The following is a 19,918-nucleotide window of genomic DNA, read 5'->3' as shown; positions in this document are numbered from 1 at the left end:
TTTGATTGTATGACTTTGTAGGACAAGAAACAGGTCTCTTCAGGATCTCTCAGGTGCATTTGTTCAGGAATTTTATGCTTGAGAACACGCTGAACTATGGCACTGAAAAAAAAGAGTTGGGATTTTTTTTCCGAATCTCTTACAGGACTTCCCTTCTGTCTCACCCAAAAGTTCTGTTAGATTCCCTTAGGTTTTTGATGGAACTGAGTTTTAATGGTAATCAGTCTCCAGTAGATTCCCATGGTAGCAAATATAAAGCCATTTTCCTAAAAACCCAAAGAGAAGAGACAGTCAAGCCCCTACGGAGTATTGGAGAGAGAAGATTATCATGGTCTTTGCAAAAAAAAAAGACAGAGATAGTAATATGGAATGACGTCTAGGATCCCATGTAGAAGGCAAATTTTTTGGTTGTGTTCCTGTGATACAGAAGTTGCCAGCTTGATTAATCTGCTGCCAAGGTTTAAAGTCAGACCTTACAGGTCATAGGAACCAAATAAATGTCAGTGGTATTTTACTCAATTCATTTTTCCTGTCCACAACACTCATCAGTTGTACAAATGATCTAAGTTATGCAGGAAAATGTTCCTTAAGTTTGCTGGGGCTCTGGTAGGTAGGACTTATCTCCTAATTGCTTTATGTGGTCTTATCACTGGTAACAAGCTTTCCAAATCTCCTTCATCTGTTCTTCCTTGTCATCAAATTAGTCTCTTCCCAGATGCTCCATAAGCCCCACGATTGTCCATAGCTCAAGGAACTTACAGGCATCTCCTATTGTCTCCACCTTATAGACATCATAGTTATCTATGATTTCATCAAAAGTGGTATAAAGCTTGTTCAAGAGATCTACCACTTGGTACGGTGTGCTGCTGCTAGACAGTTGAGTGAAGCCGACAATGTCACTGTTAAAACACAACAGAAAGAACACACTCATCCACCACCTTAAACATTGCAGATTGGTAAACCTAAACACACAGTAATAATTTCTCGTTGGAACTATGTCAAACTTCTCTCTCAGTATTTCCTTTGCTAAGGATCTTATGGAATAGTTTTTTCTTAATTTATTTAAATTGGCAGCAGACTCCTTCCATTCAAAAAGGACAGACTGACCTAAGTCTTTTTGCTTACCGATGCAGTAAACCATTTTTACAGATAGACTTTAATCTGCAACAGACTAAGTAGTCTTCAATTTTAGGTTATGTAAAAATGAAAAAAGGAAATTTGATATCTGTTCATTTGTGACAAGTGAAGGCATGCCGTTTATATGTTGCTTCATGCACATATAAAAATTTAAAACTGTAAATCCATGTGGACTGCAAGGATAGAAAAGTTTTCTTTACACAGCTAAATGCTGGAGTCTTTACTTAGGCCTGTATTATCAAATATACATTCATGCATGAGTAACACATGTAAAGTGATGTTCTGCTGTACGTTAGAGCTCCACAGTAATCTCATTGTTTATTTAAGTATTTATAATTAAAAATTGATTGGTGTGAGAATTTTGGAAAACACTCATTTGAAGAGACAGCTGGTACAATAGATGGCAGCTCAGATAGAAATTCTGTACTTGGTTAGGAGCTTCACCTCCACTAGAAGCCTAGAAGTTTCTCCAGTAGGAGTAAGTTCTGGTCTTATCTTTCATTTTTGTTTACCTGAAAAAGATGGTGGCACTTGAGTAACTTTGGGCTTGTGCAGGTTTTCCCTGCCTGAGATCATCTGCTACTTGTTTCGGCAACATACCTGTTGTAGAAAGTAGTGCATTGTTACTTTTTTGGCATGGTAAAATCACACATTAAACATAACCTGCTTGTTTAAAGGTGAGAAGCAATGATCAGAAACATGAAATATTACAAAGATTGAAACACAGTTTGGCATCAAAATCTGCTCTGCTGTAATGTGAGAATTCACAGTAAATCTCACTGATAACATGTCTACATATTTCTGATGGCCCATAACTTTTAGTTCTAAAAAAACCCCAAATCTATACATTCCAAGGAAGTATAAGGCTAGATTTTAATAGTATGACTTGGGATTTTACTAATTCCTTCCATGCCAACTCTTTGCTAGTACTTTCTACCTGTGTTAGGTTTGTTTACTATCACTTCTCTATTTTGTTTTTTTAATTGTCTTTATTTCTCCTGTCTTGCACCTTCACACCTTTTTCTTTTTTTCTCTCTCATATGTGTATTCCTGTTCCTCTATGCCTCTTTTCTTGCATAATGCCAGAGGATACACTACAATCAAAAGTAACCAATTGCAATTCCCCAACATTTATAACTAAGCAGAAGGACTGCCATGTAAATCCAAAGTCAGAGCACTAAGGATTCTTGGGTCACACCTCTCAGAGGAGTGTACTGGTTTCTAGGGGGGAAGTATAAAAGTACGTAAATATCTTTCCAACTTTTGTTGAAAAGTAACAATTATATTCATTCCTTGCTATTAAATAATGACTTATCAAAGGGTTGCTGTTTGTAATTAGACAGCTGAAATAAAATTATTATTGAGAAGAAGATCCAGTATTTATAACTTACTATACAATAGACGATCAGTCTTCTGTTTTTCATGCATTAAATCCTGGGTTCTCTCAGAAACCAGTACCTCCAGATGTTTGTTATATTTCTCCATCTAAATAACATAGAGAATTGCATAAAATAATCTTTTTGTTGAAATAGATTCATAGTTGGATATGATTTAAGCATTTGAATGATTCTGCTTGGAAAACTCTCCAAGATAAGAAAAGGTGCAGGTCTAAGACACCTAAAATTTTTTACAAAATCCAAAGATCAAGTTTCTCCTTAGGTAAATTTATGAATCTAGATTTGAAATTGTTGCTTGACAGCAGAAGCTGATTTGAGACTTTTCAAAGTTCTTGTAAACTTTAGGGGTCTAATCCAATGCAGAGACCAAGCTGCAGAGATGGATTAAAATCTCACCAAAACAAAAGGTATCTAAGCCTCAGACTTTCATCAAAAGCTCACTATGTTGTTTTGTAAACTATCCTGCTGTGCTAGTCTACATTTTGCTTTCTTATATCCTTCCTCTGTGTGGGGTAATAGGCTATGGGAGCAGGAATCTCCTTTCTCTGCTGATGGCCTTGAGATACTCTGCTCAAAATGCATCTGTAAACATGCTCTTTGGTGCATGCCGGGATTCTATATCCCTGGTACTGTAAGACCACTGAGTCTTGGGAAAAGGGGAATATAGTATCCTGTGAGCACATTAAACACCAAACAACATTTGACTGAAGAAAGTGTTCAGTCCCAAAGAAGTTGAGAAAGTTAAGAAAAAGGACAGAAATTGAAAGAGAAGGAAAGCTGTGTCTCAAGCAGAACTACAGCTACAATTAGCCCACCAGAGGCAAACAAATAACTGGGTTTTCTCACCAAACAAGGGGTATGAGATCAAAAAACAAACCTGAAGGATAGAGGTGAAAGCGATTGCAAGTGAGCAGACTAACTTGGATTGGAATAAAAAACTAAATTTACCAGAGTCATCATCATGTCAACAGGGCTAACTTTATTAGGATTCATCTTGTACAACATTTTTTTTATTTGTTCAAATGTAGGCCTTTGGGATGGATTATTTTTTCTGCACCTTCTGATTAACTGCAGAAAGAAAAAAAGAGAGACAAAAGCAAACAGCCTTTTATCATTCCAAGCATAGGCAGTTTTAAAATTATTACTATTATTTTTTCATGCAAACTGGTCATCTACAGCTGGTGAAAAGTGTCAGAGGTATACTGAGGTCTGTGGAATTCTACAAGTTTTTGCTGAACAAAGGATGTTAGTTCATAAAAATGCTGCTGTGGGAAATCATGAATTAGATACACACATTTCTTCTGCTGAACACTGCTTAAGCTCTCGTCTTATATTTTAAGATAGTGTTATGCTGGCGAACTCACATACAGTTTTCAGAGGACTTCTCTGTACATCAAACTCACAAAAGATTAAAAACTCAACTACTCTTTAAGAATGTTAACTCCCGGTTAAAATCAAGTGCTGCTAATGAGAAGTTTGTTACATTTAGATTGCTACAAATCAGCAAAGTCAGTTATATTGCACTTAAGCTGAAATAAGGACACCAAAATCTTGTTCTGATTTAAGTAAAGGGAGGCGGGGGGGAGGTGTACTTTATCAGGCAGTTTGAGGCTACTGAACACACAGACCTGTTGCATGAGAATCAAACCAAACTGATACTTTGCCTGAGACAGAAACTTTATTATTTGAAAGCCCTCTGCCAGTAAGCTGAATAGATATTACTGACATAAAATATGTATGGAATTCAACACTTTATAATAAAATGAAAATGCACAAAAATGAATGATTGCATATTAAAACCATAACCTATTACACTGACAACTGGAGGGAACAGCTGAATGTTTCATTATCACAATGACTTTTTTTTTAATTAAAGATATTAAATAATTTCATTGCGCCTTATTTGAGGAGTACTTCTTGATTTCTGGTTTCTTTACATACTGCTGTAAAAATTCTGGGACATGACATAAATTCACTTCAGTAAAGAATCTTTGTACACAATATTATATCTTACTTACCTCTATGTAATCTGTGGGACATGGGCAAGAATTCTCAGCCTTTCCTGAAATTAATTCTGACAAAGGTGGGCACCAAAAATATTCAGCTGAATGCATACCATCTTTCTAAAGTAAAGGGGATCAAACAATGTTGAAATTAGTGGCATGGTTATCATGCCAGCCATTGAAATTATATTACTATTACCATCGTTACTTATATAACATCTTCCCTTATCACTTCCTGCTCTGCTTCTTTACTCAAGGGTGCAAGAAAGAAAGTAAAGAGGATAAAAAAGCATATAACTAGTCTAAACTGGGTCACCTTTTCTAAAAGCTTTTTCATGGCTGAAAGGCTTTAATCTCAGTGTTTATATGAGATAAACAATTGAATACCTGGCAAGATATTGGGAAACATTTAAAAATCACAAGGCCTACATTGCTCTATCACACACTGTCATGATTGGAAGAATGGTAGTTTCAAGACTTTATTGTTACAATTCTTGTTAAGCAAATTTTTTCAGAGACAACATGGTTACATATCCAGACCATCAGGTTTAATTTCAAGGTGCATTTTTTTGTGTGTTTGCCATTTAGCACTGATCACAAGACACACCCAAAACAGAGATTTTCCTTATGGAGAGCAGCTGATTTGCCTTTCTAGCATTCAAGATTCCACTAAAAGGGCTCTTGCATGGCAGGAAAAGGAAGAATAGAATAAAAAGGAAGATATTAGGACATATGTTCCCTCTGCATCCCTTCCTGCCACCATTAAGCCTCACAGAACTAATCAAAAGTCAGGTTTGGAGCCACGTTATTTTTATCATCGTCTCTTTTTCAAAGGTCTGAAAGGGAAGACAGGTGGATATGTGAGGAAGCCCTAATTGCAATGTTCCATGGGAACTGAACTAACGCCGAGAAAATCACAAGGAAAATGTGTACTCAAAAAGTAACTCAAAGGTGCAGTTACTCAAAGTTTGGTTTATGTCTTCAGTAGAAACAGAATCAAAGCAGTCGTGCAAATTTCACAGGTAGTTCATCTTTACTTACTGGTATAGGGTCACTTCTTGTGGCAATTTCTAGTAAAATAATGGCATAACTGCAGAATAAAAACAAAGCAAAATCTTAATGAAATAACAGTCAATGGAGTCAGTGATTTCTTTTTTCCATGATTTCTTATTCTTCCTTCTTGTATGACTGAAAGCCCAGTATCTCAAAAGGAAGGATGGCAACAGTACTGCTGTGTGTACTGCTCTGTGTTTTCAGAGATCTGTTACCAAATGTTTCGTAGCATTATCCTCTCACAGTTATCAAGCCCAGAGATAAAGAGTTTGAATTTGATGGATAGCAAAGCAATTTTCTCTGGAAGAATTAATGGAATCCAGAGATGATATGTGCAGAGATACGTACATAATCCAGTTAAACACAGAGGACGGATTTGTGCTCCAATCAAGGGGCAGGAGTAGGTTCATCGTGACCATCAGTTGGAGGAGTGGCTTCTTTTCAGCATAGATCACTGTCTAAAAAATCTCCATAAAGTCAAGGATGACACGGTGTGTCCAGAATAAATATTTTGTAGTAGACATGTCTACTTGTTCCTTCTGAATCATATTTTCCTTATCATCATCTTCCTCAGTTGAACCAAGGTCAAATATATTCATCAAGGATGAAGAATGGAAAAAGACACTAACAACTGGGTGTTTAACGTCCTCACTGAACCCACTAGAGACCTTTTAGAACAGTGATCTCTCAGAAGAAAGCACCTCCTCAAGCCAACAGGCCTGACGAAGATGCTCTTGTCTCTTTATATAATGAAACAGTGTAATAATTAACCCCCTGCATGCAACTCTGCTCGGTAACATTTACTTTTATGGACAATATTGGTTTGCAGTCTGTTGTGTTGCTAATGGTTGCTCTGTTCTGTAAGACATTCTGGTTGTATAATGGGATATGTATATCTGTCTTTCACTCCACTTGTGGACCACCACTGGCAAATAAAATAATAAACTATGCTGAATACTGTAGAAATTAATCTGACGAGATTTTTCTGTTAATTTTGGGGTGATGTGGTAGTAGAAAGCAATATCAAACCTGGTGAGACAACAAAGTTAAACAGGTTTTAGAGGAGAATAATTAGATGATGGTAACTCCGATAAAGTAGTATTGATTCAATTCAGCTTCATCAGCACTGCTCAATAAAGTCCTAATATAGTGGACAGTAAGATTCACATAATGATTACAAATCAAGGGGAGCTGATCTGGGAGAAACTGTGAGTGGTAACAGCCTCTTCAGCTCAAATCAGGAGCTGCTTTCATGCTCCTGTTCTCATTTCCATTTTAGCTTTCCCATCTGACCAACACTTTCCCTGGAGAAGTTTAAGAGCAAGTGATTCATCTGTAAGAGCACAGTAAATTACAAGTCCCACTCCTGCAGCTTCTACTAATTTTTTATTTGGGCCTTACCTTCAGAAATACTAATGGAATTTTTGTACAGATAAAAACTGAGGATTTCTTCAAATTCTGAAGAATAGCCCAGATAAGAAGATTTTTTAAATTATACATTATTTACATTCCCTGTCTGCATGTTGATATTCTCCCTTTTCTGATTTTATCTCTTATTATTTTATTTTTTTTTACCAAGAAAGGATCAAGTGCAGTACCACAAGAGTAGACCTGGATTTGGCAAATACGCAGATTGACAGCAAGATAGATTCATTGAGTCTGTCAAAAGTTCATTGTAGTCCTGTATAACATGAGTAAAGCAGATTTTAAGACTATTTTAAGGGAAGCCCTTCACAAGAAATGCTTTCAGGAGGCCGAGTTGCCTGCAAAGTCAAGTAACAATATCTATTCCGAACAGGAGCAAAGTGAGAACAGACAAGACTAGGAAACATTTTCTTGGCAATGATAAACTGGAATGTATGAGACAACCCTAAAATTATTGTTTAATTGGAACAAAGTACTTTCTAACACCACTCCATATTGAAAAAGTACAGACTGACACAGGACAAATGACAGTAGCCAGAAACACCAACACAATCACAAACTGCCTTAGCTGAACCATTTTGAAGCAAATTCTCAGGACATGTTTAAGCCTATAGACATAAATACTACTGAGATCTCAAATTCTTGCTCAGGTAATCTGACAGAATGAATTAAAATTAATAGTGTTCTAGCACATTTAATATGCATACACTTGTTTACAATTGTAATCCCACTTATCTGAAAAGTGGTTGTATAGAAGCTATCCACCACCGGCAGGGCTAAACCTGATAGCCAAATAAGCCATTGGAAAATGATATTCTATGAAAGCTTTCAAAAGGAAAGGGATGAAGCTTTTCACTAGTGCATCCATTCTTCTTCTCACCTTTATTTTTTCCTCTGTAAACCAAAAAATGTCACTGTGTATATGCAGCAAATAGTGTATAGACATTAATTATAAAATTACGGGATGCATATGTTTATTGTGACATCCTGGAACATTGGTTCTATTAACTTTTAAAGTATCACCATTATTGAAAATAATCCACCTTTTTATAAGAAACAGCAACAGAAAAAATGGATAGGTATATAGTAGCATATCTTTATGCCTTTTTATCTACCAGTCTAGAGTGACTCCTTATAATTCATTTGGTAAACTTTCCATTTATATTCAGTGAATTCAGTAATTGATTATCTACCTTGAAAGAGAAGATCCTATGATATCTGTGCTGTTCTGTATTTCAGGACCAATCTTCTAAAAACTACAATCAAACATATACTTGGAGCAACAGTAGAATTATACTGAGCTTAATAGTCATTTAAATATACTCAAGATGAGATTACTAAGTGCAAGATCAGGAAAACTTAACTACCTGTAGACATCTGTCATAGAATTGGGTTCAAACTCTGAAAGTGAATGTATTTCAGGAGCTGTATAAATCTGTATCAAATGCTGCTGGTATGAGTTTGATCCCTCAGGAGAATCTTCTTTTCTGTATGACTGCAAACCATAATCTAGCATGAAAGAAAACAGGTAACAAACTATTCAGTGGGTACTTCTCTGAAACACATGCAATAGTAGACAGTAACATAACTAGTCTAAAGGTATTAGTTTTCCCTATATTAAATGCATGTCTTAGTCTAGAAATAGTGTGGTTTTGGTGGTCTTGCCTCCCTAAACAATTGTAAATATAGCAACTGGAAACCAAATATATAGGTAGGACTGCATAACAGCAGGGAAGTTGAACTACAGAACCTCCTCCAATCAGAATTATTTTATGATTTTATCAAACTATATTCAGATAAGGGTCTCACCTCAGTGCAAGAGCTAGCATGTAAATGCAGGTTTTTGTTCTACCTTGTCCCTTGATACTTATCTCTGGTGGCAGGTTGCTAAAGTAATTACTAGTTAGACAGAATTACGACTGAAAAGCAGATGGTGGGTGTTACTTGCATACCACTAGCACTAGAACAAAGGCAGCATAGATGTGAAACATCTTTCCATCTATACTTCTAGCCTAATATAGAAGGGATGCTCAGCATATGACTCAGAATCGGTGAGGAGGAAAAAAAAAACAACCGACTTAATTTTTCTTTTTTACGTAAACAGCACTCTGCTGCCGTGTATGGGAAGGTTGGATGCAGATGTCTCCTTTTATCTGGAGTGACCTCTGAATAAGATGGTCTTAGAGATTAGTTCGTTATGTTGGAGGTAATTTTTCAAATAGCTCCCGCATTCATTATTTGTGATGTTGGTTTGATATTATCACATCCGGATAAGCCATGAAAACTTGAAATTGCTACAGTGCAACTATATAACTTCTGAATTATTTCACAGAGATCCTATTTAACTGAGACAAGCTGTGCTAAGGTGATGTAGCTGATGTAATCCAACTAAGTCTATTTTTTATGCTTTTCTCAAGAACAGGCTCTAAGCAGAGCAGGCAGTTCCGAAGGCAATAGAATACTGAATAACTTGGAAAAGCAGGCCTGTCCCTGTGTAGAAGTCTTAGTCATAGGATGTTCCATTGCAAACCAAATCTGTTGCTGCTTCTTTTAGGATGGCTAGGGGTTAGAGGGTGTGACAACTTCTCTGGAGAGAAAGTAGAAGAGATGATCATTGCCTTAATTCCCCTTGGCATCTGCAAACTAAACTAGACTCTTCAGTGGCATTCTTGCTTCCACAGGCTGTCTTCCTGTACCAGGAGCAGACCAGAACTGTAGCTCTGTTTCTGGGAGAATACAATTCAGTTTTGTGTAAAGGACTGAAAAGCTCTGAGCTGAGTCTATTTTCCTCCATGAAACTACATTGTGTTTACCAATCAGTCAGCATTACTACACATCTTTGTCCATGGCTCAGGTTTTCTTGCTGTATCAAAACTGAGAATGAGGCAGAGTTTCTGCTCAGACTGATGTTGACAAACTCCATTCTTTGTGGGGTCTGATGAATGCATCAGTGACACATATTAATTCACCTCACTTGATAATGTAACATGAAACTTGCTTCAGCACAGGTCACTTCTACTGAAGTTTGGTACAGTTGGTAATTCCACATGAAACATCAGCATGAAGGCACTTGGAAAAAGTGTTGAGCGTGAAATCTATGCACATTAGTGGGTTAGCAGACAGTTTTGAAATTTTTTTCTTATCTACTTTTTACCTGCAATTTTGCAAACCCACCGGTCATCTATCACACAGTTAGTAGACTTCAACCGTCCATGATACATTTTGTGGTGGTGAAGATAAGCCATTCCTTGTGCAATATCAGTAGCAAAAGAAAACCTGAAAGATAAAAATCAGTAAGCTGGTATTTCCACTAAACTTTCAGTCAAGAGTGGCTCCAAAGCCTACTGAATTTTACAGAAACACACCTTATAGCTTTCAATTTGTGTTACCGTGCTCAATTTTCCAAAATATTTAAGGTGGGTGGCTAAAAGCCCTTAACACCCACTCATTTGTGTGAGCCTGCAGGCCTTCAGCCTCTATTAAGACAGCTGAGTTTCTTCTAGAAATTGCCAGTACTTTTGTATCCTTGGGAGTGTTTTCAAATGTTTACAAGAGAAACAATTTTATTAACTTCCTCACTTTATTTGGAAGTTTTCTTTCCTCAGAATCTCTTTCTTTGCTGAAGGCAAACATAAAGCAGAAGCAGAAAGGGTGTGACAAGAAGATCAATTTCAAAAAAAAATGTCATTGCCTTTGTGGAAGTTTCATTGACAGTATGAGCTCATTCTCTCTACTAGTAGGTATAATAATGCTTTTGTAGATATGCTAACCAGGTAATCAATATGTCTTCATAAACAAAGGTGCAGTGATTTTTAGTTAAATAGGGATGCTCAAGACATTTGGGAACAAAATTAAGTTACACAGGAAAAAAGGTTTTAAAGCAGTTTCTGCAGGTCTCTCTAGGGCAAGAGTTGAAAAGTCATTGCCTTAGCATGACCAACACTAAACATATGATTTATCAAAAAAAATGAAAGACAAGTTGGACTGAATATTTGAATTTGCTTGCTTTCTTCTTTATTCTCTCCATATGACAGTAGAGGCCTCTCTCTCCAAGAACATCATCTAAAATTAACATCTTTCCCTAAACAGCATATATCACAGTATGTCTCATTTAACTTCTCAAAACTTTTTTTCCTACCTGAAACCCCAGTTCAAAGGAATGTCTTCATTGAAGAGCACATCACTCAGGCTTCCCTTGGGGCAGTACTCCGTGACAATGGCAACATTTGGGACTTCTATACAACCTCCAATGAATTTGCAGAGATTGGGATGGTCAAGTTCCCTGTGAAAATCAACAGAAATCACAGCATAACAGCAATTTTCATGAATGTGCCTCCTGCTTTTTATACTGTAGCTGGAAAGTGCCTTGTCTTACAATATGGAGAAAAAGTAAGACAGGAATAAGGAGATTTTAATCTGGTGTTAAACCAAAGTCTGAAAGAAAGAGGAATATGAATTTACGGTCACATTTGGAAAGATTTTAAACCCTAAAGAACCAGTCAAAAAAGGAACAACACTTCAGATTTCACTTCTTACCTCACTTGCTTTACTTCTTTACGTATGGATTTAGACAATGTGAATGTTTTCTTCATTATTTTCTTTATGGCCACTGTTCTACCATCACTGAAACAGAATGAAATGCTATTCACAGAGTTTTAGACCAAATTCCTAAGCCAGCAATACTACAAAAATGGACAAGATATACTTTCTAGAGTGGAACAGTTTCATACAATTAGAGGTGAGGCAGAGAATTTAAGCATTTCCATATGTGATTGTAAATCTGAATCTATGACAGACAACAGGACCCTGTTTCTACTGACAAAGGAAGGATTAGTGATTACATTCAAGCAATCTTGATCCGTGAACAACATTTGGATTGTGAGCGTTAGGGTCAGTTGAGGCGGTTCAATGATGGAGTAGCAGCAAAGGAAGTGTCAGAGAGAGAGAAACACATGTAGCCACATCCCTCCTTATCCATGACTTCTGGCTACCATTCTGTAGATCCCTCACTGACATTTCACATACTTCTGCTCTCATGGGGCTAAGCATTCTCAGCAATGAAGCAGCTGAGTTTGATAGACAACAAAGCAATTTTCCTTGTTAAAGGAATCCAATGGAGATACCTGCAGGAATTTAAGTGATACCCACCATATAAATACAGAGTATGGGGTCTGTGGTGTAGCAGCTCTAGGTGCTTTGCCAATGAGACTGAATGCCCCATTCTTACATTTTTCACCCTTGCCGAATGTTTTTAACCTTGAGGCATCTGAGGAAGATGATAATGACGATGATGATGATAATGTCACCATTCAGAAAGAAGAAGCAAAAATGCCTAATCTAAAAGATCAATGCTGGACACAGTGTTACATCAGTGAAGTGGCTGTGATTTTCCACAGTCTATGCTGAAAATGCATCTGTTCCCCCAGCCAGAAGTAAGCTTTATCCTGCAAAGCACAGATCTTTCCCTATGTGTTCCAGTGGTAGGTATTGCTTCCATCTTTGCACGTGTTCCCCTCCTACCCCTTATTTATACTACTTTTATGTGAAAAATTGCTTTCTGGATAGCAAGATATGCCTATACTATCTGTCTACACAGATGTGCACCTTAATAATTTGATTCAGAGGTAAAAGGTTCTGAACATTCAGTCACATTAGCTGGTTTAAGAACAAGATTTCTAACATGCCGCTGTAAAGGGTGTCACTCTTTAGTGCAGAGAACCTAGCTGTGCTCTGCCTGCATTTTAGAAAAAGGGCTTCATAAAAACCTTGGTTCAAAATATGTTTGAACAGCAAGGACCATTCTTTAACAGACTGTAGTCCCTAAGAGAAAAGGAGAAATGAAAGACAAACCAGAAGCCTGGCATATAAAATACTCCACAGACAATATTTGGTACAGAAGTCAGACGATGATCTTAACTTACCGGATTTGGCCTAACAAGATAAATTCTTTTTTACTGCCTATTCAACAGTAAAGTGGCAAGAACCAGAAATTCAAGGTGAAATTGTAATATTCTAGGCACAGTAAATTAGTAATACATTGACTTACTATCTCCCAGTCTGGGTGAAGTATTGTTTCCTGGACATGTTGGCAGCTGCTGTGCAAGAGCTCAGAGCAGTGATACAGCTGACATTGGAGATACTGGGTGCTGGAGGAGCACTCATCACGCTTCCCGTTACTGTCCGTATGACGTGATCTAAATGGGATGTGGGATGAGAAAAGTGACCTGAAGATGCCTATTTTTGCACAGGCAGAGACTCCAGAGGCAAACAAATAAAGGGAATTCTCCAAAACTTTACAGCCAGTTGCTCTTGTTAACAGTTAAGACAGAAAACCATTGCTTGGGATGTGACTGCTGCATAAAAAGTAAAAAAGTTCCAAAGATGATTCATTGCTAGAGATCTTTCTCACTAATTTTCAGGATCTGATGCAATTTTTACTTCTCTGCTCCTGAGATGATTAGCCCTTGCTGCTACATAGATGCTGAGGACAGAACCCAGAGAAGGAGAGCAAGCCCTGTGCTATACTTTAACAAGTCTATTTGGAGCTCCTAGAAGACTGTAAAGTACAGGAATGTGGGAAGTGATTCTGACACCAGACTGAAGTCAGAGAAAAGCAACAATGCAGAAAGATGAAAAAAATACACAGTGATCTCAATGTATGCTTTTTAATCTCTGTTGACCAGCTCAAGGTGACAAAGGTACTTCAAAACAAATTCAATAATTACATATTGTGTAACCATCTCCAATTAAAATCCAGATTTAGCCAATTAGTCTCAGAAATGCTGAGAGCTCTCAAGTCTCCCTAGTAGAAGTATCCAATAAAATGCTGCTCAGAAAGTTCAGTATCTCAGCTTGGATCAGAACTGCCATGTTCCCACACCACAGTATTATCCATATGCAGGTCAAAATTGCATTGACATTTTAAGCCTTTCTACAGCATTCCACCCAGAAATATATTAGAACTCCCTGAGATAGCTTTGAGAATGAGTGTGTATATATAAATGTGTACATCTATATCTCTATATGTCGTGCAAAGCAACAAAAAAAGAAGTTATCTTGAAAAAATAAGGCTAATTTTCCATCATACAGGCTACATACCCTGGGTAGAACACTGATGATCTGTTTCCATCTAGATAACTGTGCATTTCAGGCTACAGTGGGTAGCTCTGAACAGCTTTATCCAGAGAAGACGTACTGGTTGTTGCTAAATCTCATAATGTTATCAGTCCTCATTTAGTTGTTAATTATCACTCCTAGGTCTTAAAAAATATCGTTGCTTTGCAGGCTTCTCTCCTAGAAAGCTTGTCTTTCTTCTTTGATTTTTCAAACTAATTTTTAATGTGTTATTTTTTGGTCATGCTTCTAGTTTCCCTGAGTCTCTTTCTAATGTTTCTCCTCATGTGTGATGTTTATGACATTTTCTGATTCACTATTAGCTGAAAATTTGATCTTGTTAAATTTGCTATACTGAAAGACACTTTCCTCCATTTCTGAATTCACAAATCTGGATTGAAATTCATTTTGGTTTATGTAATCAAATTAATTCCTAAGCCAAAATTTCTTATGCAGCAAAAAGAATATCATATGAAAGCTATACAAAAATTAATGTTCAAGTGTAAGCCTGAAAGTATCTCTACTATATATTATCACAAGAACATCTTGACACTAGCAACACAATAACATAACACAGATAAAGCAGACATCTGCTTAGCAGTTCCTCACAGACACACACAGTGAGAGTGTGCATCAGTACAGACCTACAAACTTCAGCAGATTTCTACAGATTTACACTTTCTAAAGGTCTAGGTATTGTTTTCCTTCTGAATGCTAAATCAAGAAACAGCAAAGTAAATAATCTATGCCTATTTTAAGTGTAGCACAGAAAAGCATATAATAAGATCTGAATTTATTCTTAATTTATTTAATTAGAACTAATTAAATCATAACTTACAGTCAGAAGATAAAATAGAAAAAAACCCATTGGCCACAATGAATTACTTTTTGCAGCAAGTCTGTCACAGATAGCATACACTGAGAGAAAATATGATCATGTTGTATCACAATATATTGGTGCAATTTGGGGGCAACTTAGTCAGAGACCGATACATACAGAATGATACACTCACTGAAGTAACTGTAATTTATTTTGTCCAAGTTCAGAAGTTATCTGTTTATTTTGGCATAGGCTTGTCTTTTTCAATTGACAAATCAATGTAAATAAAAAGAAGGAAACTATTTAAAATAACTTTGACATCTAAAGCTTCAAGAAACAAACATCAGTGACCAGTTCACAGAGATAACAGGGATGAAACATTGGATATGTCTTTCACAGATTGGTTCACTTTTTTTAAGACCCTTGAAATGTAATAATGTACTTATAATGGAGATTATTTCTCAAAATTATTAAGGAAACTGATCACAGTATCAAAATGACAAGTTACTAACCTTGTTTGATGCAGGTGAAATCTATAATCCAACTTTCATCCCAAAGCATCTTTTGCTTCTGATATTGAAGCCACTACAAAAATAAATCAAATTCATTCCTAATGTAGCCCCAATGCCTTTGAAGAAATTAAACCAGAGATTATTTTTATCAAATATGAAAGTATAAGTGTATAAGTATCCAAACCAAATCTGATATTTAAACATTCAATATACATCTTATAAGTAACGTTTGAACCAAATGTATTAATAATAGGCTTAGAAGAAAACAGCACATAATAAATATATTAAAAACTGTAATCTATGTTCTAGAAGTAATTACTTGTCATATTTTGCATTGGCTATAAACTCTCCATTATTATCAATGTTTGTGCATTTATATTTGAGCCTGGACATCAAATGAGTGGTTCACATCCCCTCATGTCATTGACATGTGTTATGCTATGTAAGTGCATGACAAGAACACAGTACATCCCAACTCCAAGCCCCCAGTCTACAAATTAGGCCATATTATGTCAAGTACTCTAGCATCGACAGTATCAGGTAGGGAATCTCTGGCTACTTGAATCATCAGTGAAGAAGACATTGATCTAATAGCTGATTTTTTGTAGAGCTGACATGAAAAACTAATATACAAAGTATAAATACATGATTTCAAATAAGCACCAGATTAAATTATACAGTTTTAATGGCTACAGTCAATGCCAAAATGTCAAATCAAAGCAGCATTTTACCATCATTATAGCATTTCACCATCATTATAGCATTTCCTAGAGAGTGGAATTATACTAGGAATGATGCATGTTTTCTCTGAAACAGGTGACAAGTTCATACACAAGGAACATGGTGTGGAAATTGTATCGACATAATTGGGAGAAATTCAAGGCAAATATAGAGCCCATTAAATCAAATTATTTCATCCCATTTATTTCAAAAAGTTTTTGAGGAACGAAATCTACTTTTATCTTGTAGAGGTATGACTGTACAAAGACTTATTATCAGGAAGTGACTACCAGGCTTGATATAGACACTTGATATCAAACGAATCCTTTCTTCTACTTGAGTGATTAAAGAAGGCATTAGTTTCCCAGATGTTTCTTTTTACATTTTATCAGTAACTGAATTGGATAAAATAATCTTTCCTATCTTGCTACAATAAAACCAATAAAACTTTTTTTTAAAAAAGATGCTGTTATTGAAGAAGTTGTCATTACATCATTCCCATATCATTACGCATATAAGAATATGTATACAGAAATGCAAGAAGAAAAAATACAAACTCAAAACCGGCAGAAAAATAGCAGAAATAATAGCTAAATATTGCTACAAGACATTTAAATAAGTCTATGCAAGGCCAAGAAACTTGATTGCTCTTTCTAAAATGCAAATGCCTGTTTATTTAAAACTTTCCGAATTTCTCATGTCCAATTACACATTTCTGTCAAATCATATCATTTCACAGGACAGTTACCATGAACTCATTGTCACAACTTTTGTGTGGACTATAAATACTCAAATAGTTCTCAACATTGCTTCTGTTCCTAACTCGGAAAGCCACAGAGTGAGGTACAGAATAGAGAAAAAAATCTAATTGTGATTCAGGCATCCCTTAGTACCTCAATTTATGGACCATCAGCCTTCTCCTGCTCACTCTCTCTCAGTGCAGTTGCCTACTGCAACTGCAGCACAAGATAGACAGAGGAGGAATTCCTGAGGAAAGAGTAGCTTATTGTTTTATAGGATTTATAGGCCAAGCTCCAAACAAATTATCTGCAGGTACATAATCACTATAATGACTCTACAACTGCCATATTCACCTGTTAAATCTTTGTTAAGAAAATCATAAATGTATTATTTTCCAAGATGTAGACATATAAAGGTTATAGATCATCTTTCCCAGAAGTACTGTGAAGTAATAAGCCATAATAGCATGCTGTCTCCTATTTATACAGACTTTTTTATTCAAAGACACACAAAACTGCTTCTCGATTACTCATACACTCCTCATTCCCTTTTTGCTTTTCCTACATGAGTCTGTTATAATAATTGATAACCACTATGCAAAATTAATCCCTTTGAACTGAACCAAGCTGGTTCAGCTACACTAAGAAAATGAGCCTATTAAAAAAACCCAGCCAACCAAAACAGAAAAAAAATTCTCTTCCCATGATTTCTTTTGAGAATATCTCAAGTTGAATGTTTTGCATTACAAGTTGTGTTTGGACTCTGAGATTTAATGGCCCCTGAAGGAGCTAGTCCCCTAATGAATTTACCTAAATTGTTTTTTAATTGTTTTATAGTTCTGGCCTCCATAGGGTTTTTAAGCAGTTAATTTTGTAACAGAGTGAAAAGTACCCTTACTTTTCTGGGGTCCCCTACTTCCCATTTTGAAAAATCTCTTCCTCCTTTACAGTGATATATCCACCCTGCTGTAGTCTTCTCTCTACAGAATGAAAATTTGAACACAATGAGACTTCTCTTACAAAGAAGCCTTAATAGTTTTTTCCCTTCTTTCTGCTTTCTTTCACAGCACATAGGTTCTGGATGAAGAAGTTCTATCCCTCTACTAAGAGAGAGCTCCACTCTATCCAATGAAATCATGGAAACAAGAGAAAAATAGAAGAGGAGAGAAAGGATACTTACCATGACTGTCAAAATGAAGCCAGTGCAGACTAAACATATTGGTAAGGCAATTGCTATCCTGGCATCAGCAGAAAGTGGGCATTCCCCACAGTCTGGTGGACAGATAGAGCAACCTTCCTCTTCCTCACAAAAGCCATCTCCACACACTGATTAAAAAAGGATACACGTATCAGAATATTTTAAGGCAGTTTTATCCATTTATGAGGTAGTATCCTGATCTAAACACATGGTTCTTGAGCTGGGAAACCTCAGAGTGCCAGAAATAATAATTTTTGAAGAATTCAGAGATATCATCTCAGCAGCTGAAAGAGCAATCTGAATTTCTGAAGTGATGCAGGATCTCCTTCATCAGATTAAATGTTAATTACATCAGAGGCTTTGACACATTTTGTGTATAAAACACTTCATCACTACTACTGTGTTTTTCATTGTTCATATGGGGACAAAGTTCTTCAGGGCAGGCATTTCCTTTTTTATTCTTTGTACTTATTCCAGCCCTTGTGATCCCCAGAAGCCAGTGACCCTTATTCAGCAGCAGAATACACTGGGAACTGCAGAAAGAAATCTTACAACCCATACTTCAAGGATTTCTTTTACTCCAAGATCTTATATAAATCACCCGCAGCATCTGATGGGATGTAAAACAGAAACCCTGAAGGACAAAACTCCTTCTCCCATGTCCTGAATGGTCTTTCAGTGTTACCTCTGTGACTAAACTAATATCATGCTATACTTCAGCCTTGTGAGATGAGCTCAAGCAATGTAATAATGTCACTATGTACCTTTTTTAAAAAAAAAAGCCTTAACAAAACAAAATCCACTGCTCAGTAATAATTCTCTCTCAACCCCATTAATTCCAGTGTAATGCCAGGATAATAACAGAAGTCACTTTCTGCCTGAGGGGTAGAGCTGCATTTTTAACATTTTTTTTCTGATAAAGTGTAAGTTTCCTGGAAAACTCAGCTGCTGTTGCCTTGAAATGAATAGAAAATTCTATAGCAAAATACTTCCATTCACACTGGAGTGGCTTCTGTCCTTTTTTTCTGTTCCATAACACTAGAAAATATATTCTCAAATTTCCAGAAGGGTAGCTGACGAGTACTGTGATGACATTCCTATTTTAACCAATATTTTTCTTCAGGTTGTGTGTCTAATTTATTAAACAAAGTCCAATTTTTAAATTTTACATTGCTAAGAGAATTGTTACAGTTATTTCTTCTTCCCTTCATGCAGCTATACCAAAGTTAATGAAAGACCGATGCCTTTGGGAGTAATTTTATTTTTATGTGAAAAAGAGAACCAATATGGATTTCTACTAATCCAATTTCCTTAACACTTGTCTGCTCCTCTTCAGATGAAGAGTGTCCAGATCCTCAGAACATTTCTTAGAATATTCTCACATCCCCACAAACTGCAGACAAGCCCTGTAGTACCTGAAGCCATTGATCATGGTATTTGATCATCACCTTACTTATTTGACAAGAGTGGCTTTCTGCTGTTCTAGATTAATACATGTTAGAAGCTCAAACATTTTTTGGATATTCAGTGTTATGTGAAGAAGAATTTCGGAAATACATTTGTGTATTTTCAATGCTAAGTTGGGGTAGGAGGTACTTTTGCTCTTGGTCACCATACATGAATAATAAAAGCATTCAGATTTGCAGTCAGTAAGCAGTTCCCTCACATTTTCATTTTATATCATACCTACTGCAGGAAGGACTGTGGTTTTTGCTTCCAGAGCAGCTTGCATTCTCCCAACTCGGATGTGCGCAATGAGAGAAGTCACACCCATATGAACTAAAACAACCTGCCAAACAA

At 36.4% G+C, this 19,918-nt stretch overlaps 1 protein-coding gene across 1 annotated transcript in view; it reads right to left on the bottom strand.

Annotated features, from left to right (window-relative positions):
* LOC113981477 (atrial natriuretic peptide receptor 2-like) overlaps window positions 1–19,918 on the bottom strand; it is a 38,442-nt gene that overhangs the window by 7,475 nt on the left and 11,049 nt on the right. Inside the window, exons 6-20 of the mRNA XM_027708886.1 lie at window positions 19,805–19,907; window positions 18,101–18,246; window positions 15,461–15,533; window positions 14,446–14,477; window positions 13,062–13,249; window positions 11,552–11,638; window positions 11,154–11,297; window positions 10,170–10,291; window positions 8,383–8,524; window positions 5,579–5,627; window positions 4,553–4,657; window positions 3,483–3,602; window positions 2,529–2,622; window positions 1,650–1,737; window positions 760–899 (exon numbers count right to left, since the gene is read on the bottom strand). Coding sequence (XP_027564687.1) covers window positions 760–899; window positions 1,650–1,737; window positions 2,529–2,622; window positions 3,483–3,602; window positions 4,553–4,657; window positions 5,579–5,627; window positions 8,383–8,524; window positions 10,170–10,291; window positions 11,154–11,297; window positions 11,552–11,638; window positions 13,062–13,249; window positions 14,446–14,477; window positions 15,461–15,533; window positions 18,101–18,246; window positions 19,805–19,907 — 1,633 coding nt within the window. The remainder of the gene's footprint in view (window positions 1–759; window positions 900–1,649; window positions 1,738–2,528; window positions 2,623–3,482; window positions 3,603–4,552; window positions 4,658–5,578; window positions 5,628–8,382; window positions 8,525–10,169; window positions 10,292–11,153; window positions 11,298–11,551; window positions 11,639–13,061; window positions 13,250–14,445; window positions 14,478–15,460; window positions 15,534–18,100; window positions 18,247–19,804; window positions 19,908–19,918) is intronic.

This window comes from Neopelma chrysocephalum, unplaced genomic scaffold, assembly GCF_003984885.1.
Source record: "Neopelma chrysocephalum unplaced genomic scaffold, ASM398488v2 Primary Assembly neopelma1_96577, whole genome shotgun sequence".
In the NCBI taxonomy this organism is placed as follows: Eukaryota; Metazoa; Chordata; class Aves; order Passeriformes; family Pipridae; genus Neopelma; species Neopelma chrysocephalum.
The sequence above is the reverse complement of the archived record's forward strand: the minus strand, read 5'-3'. Positions and strand labels throughout refer to the sequence as shown.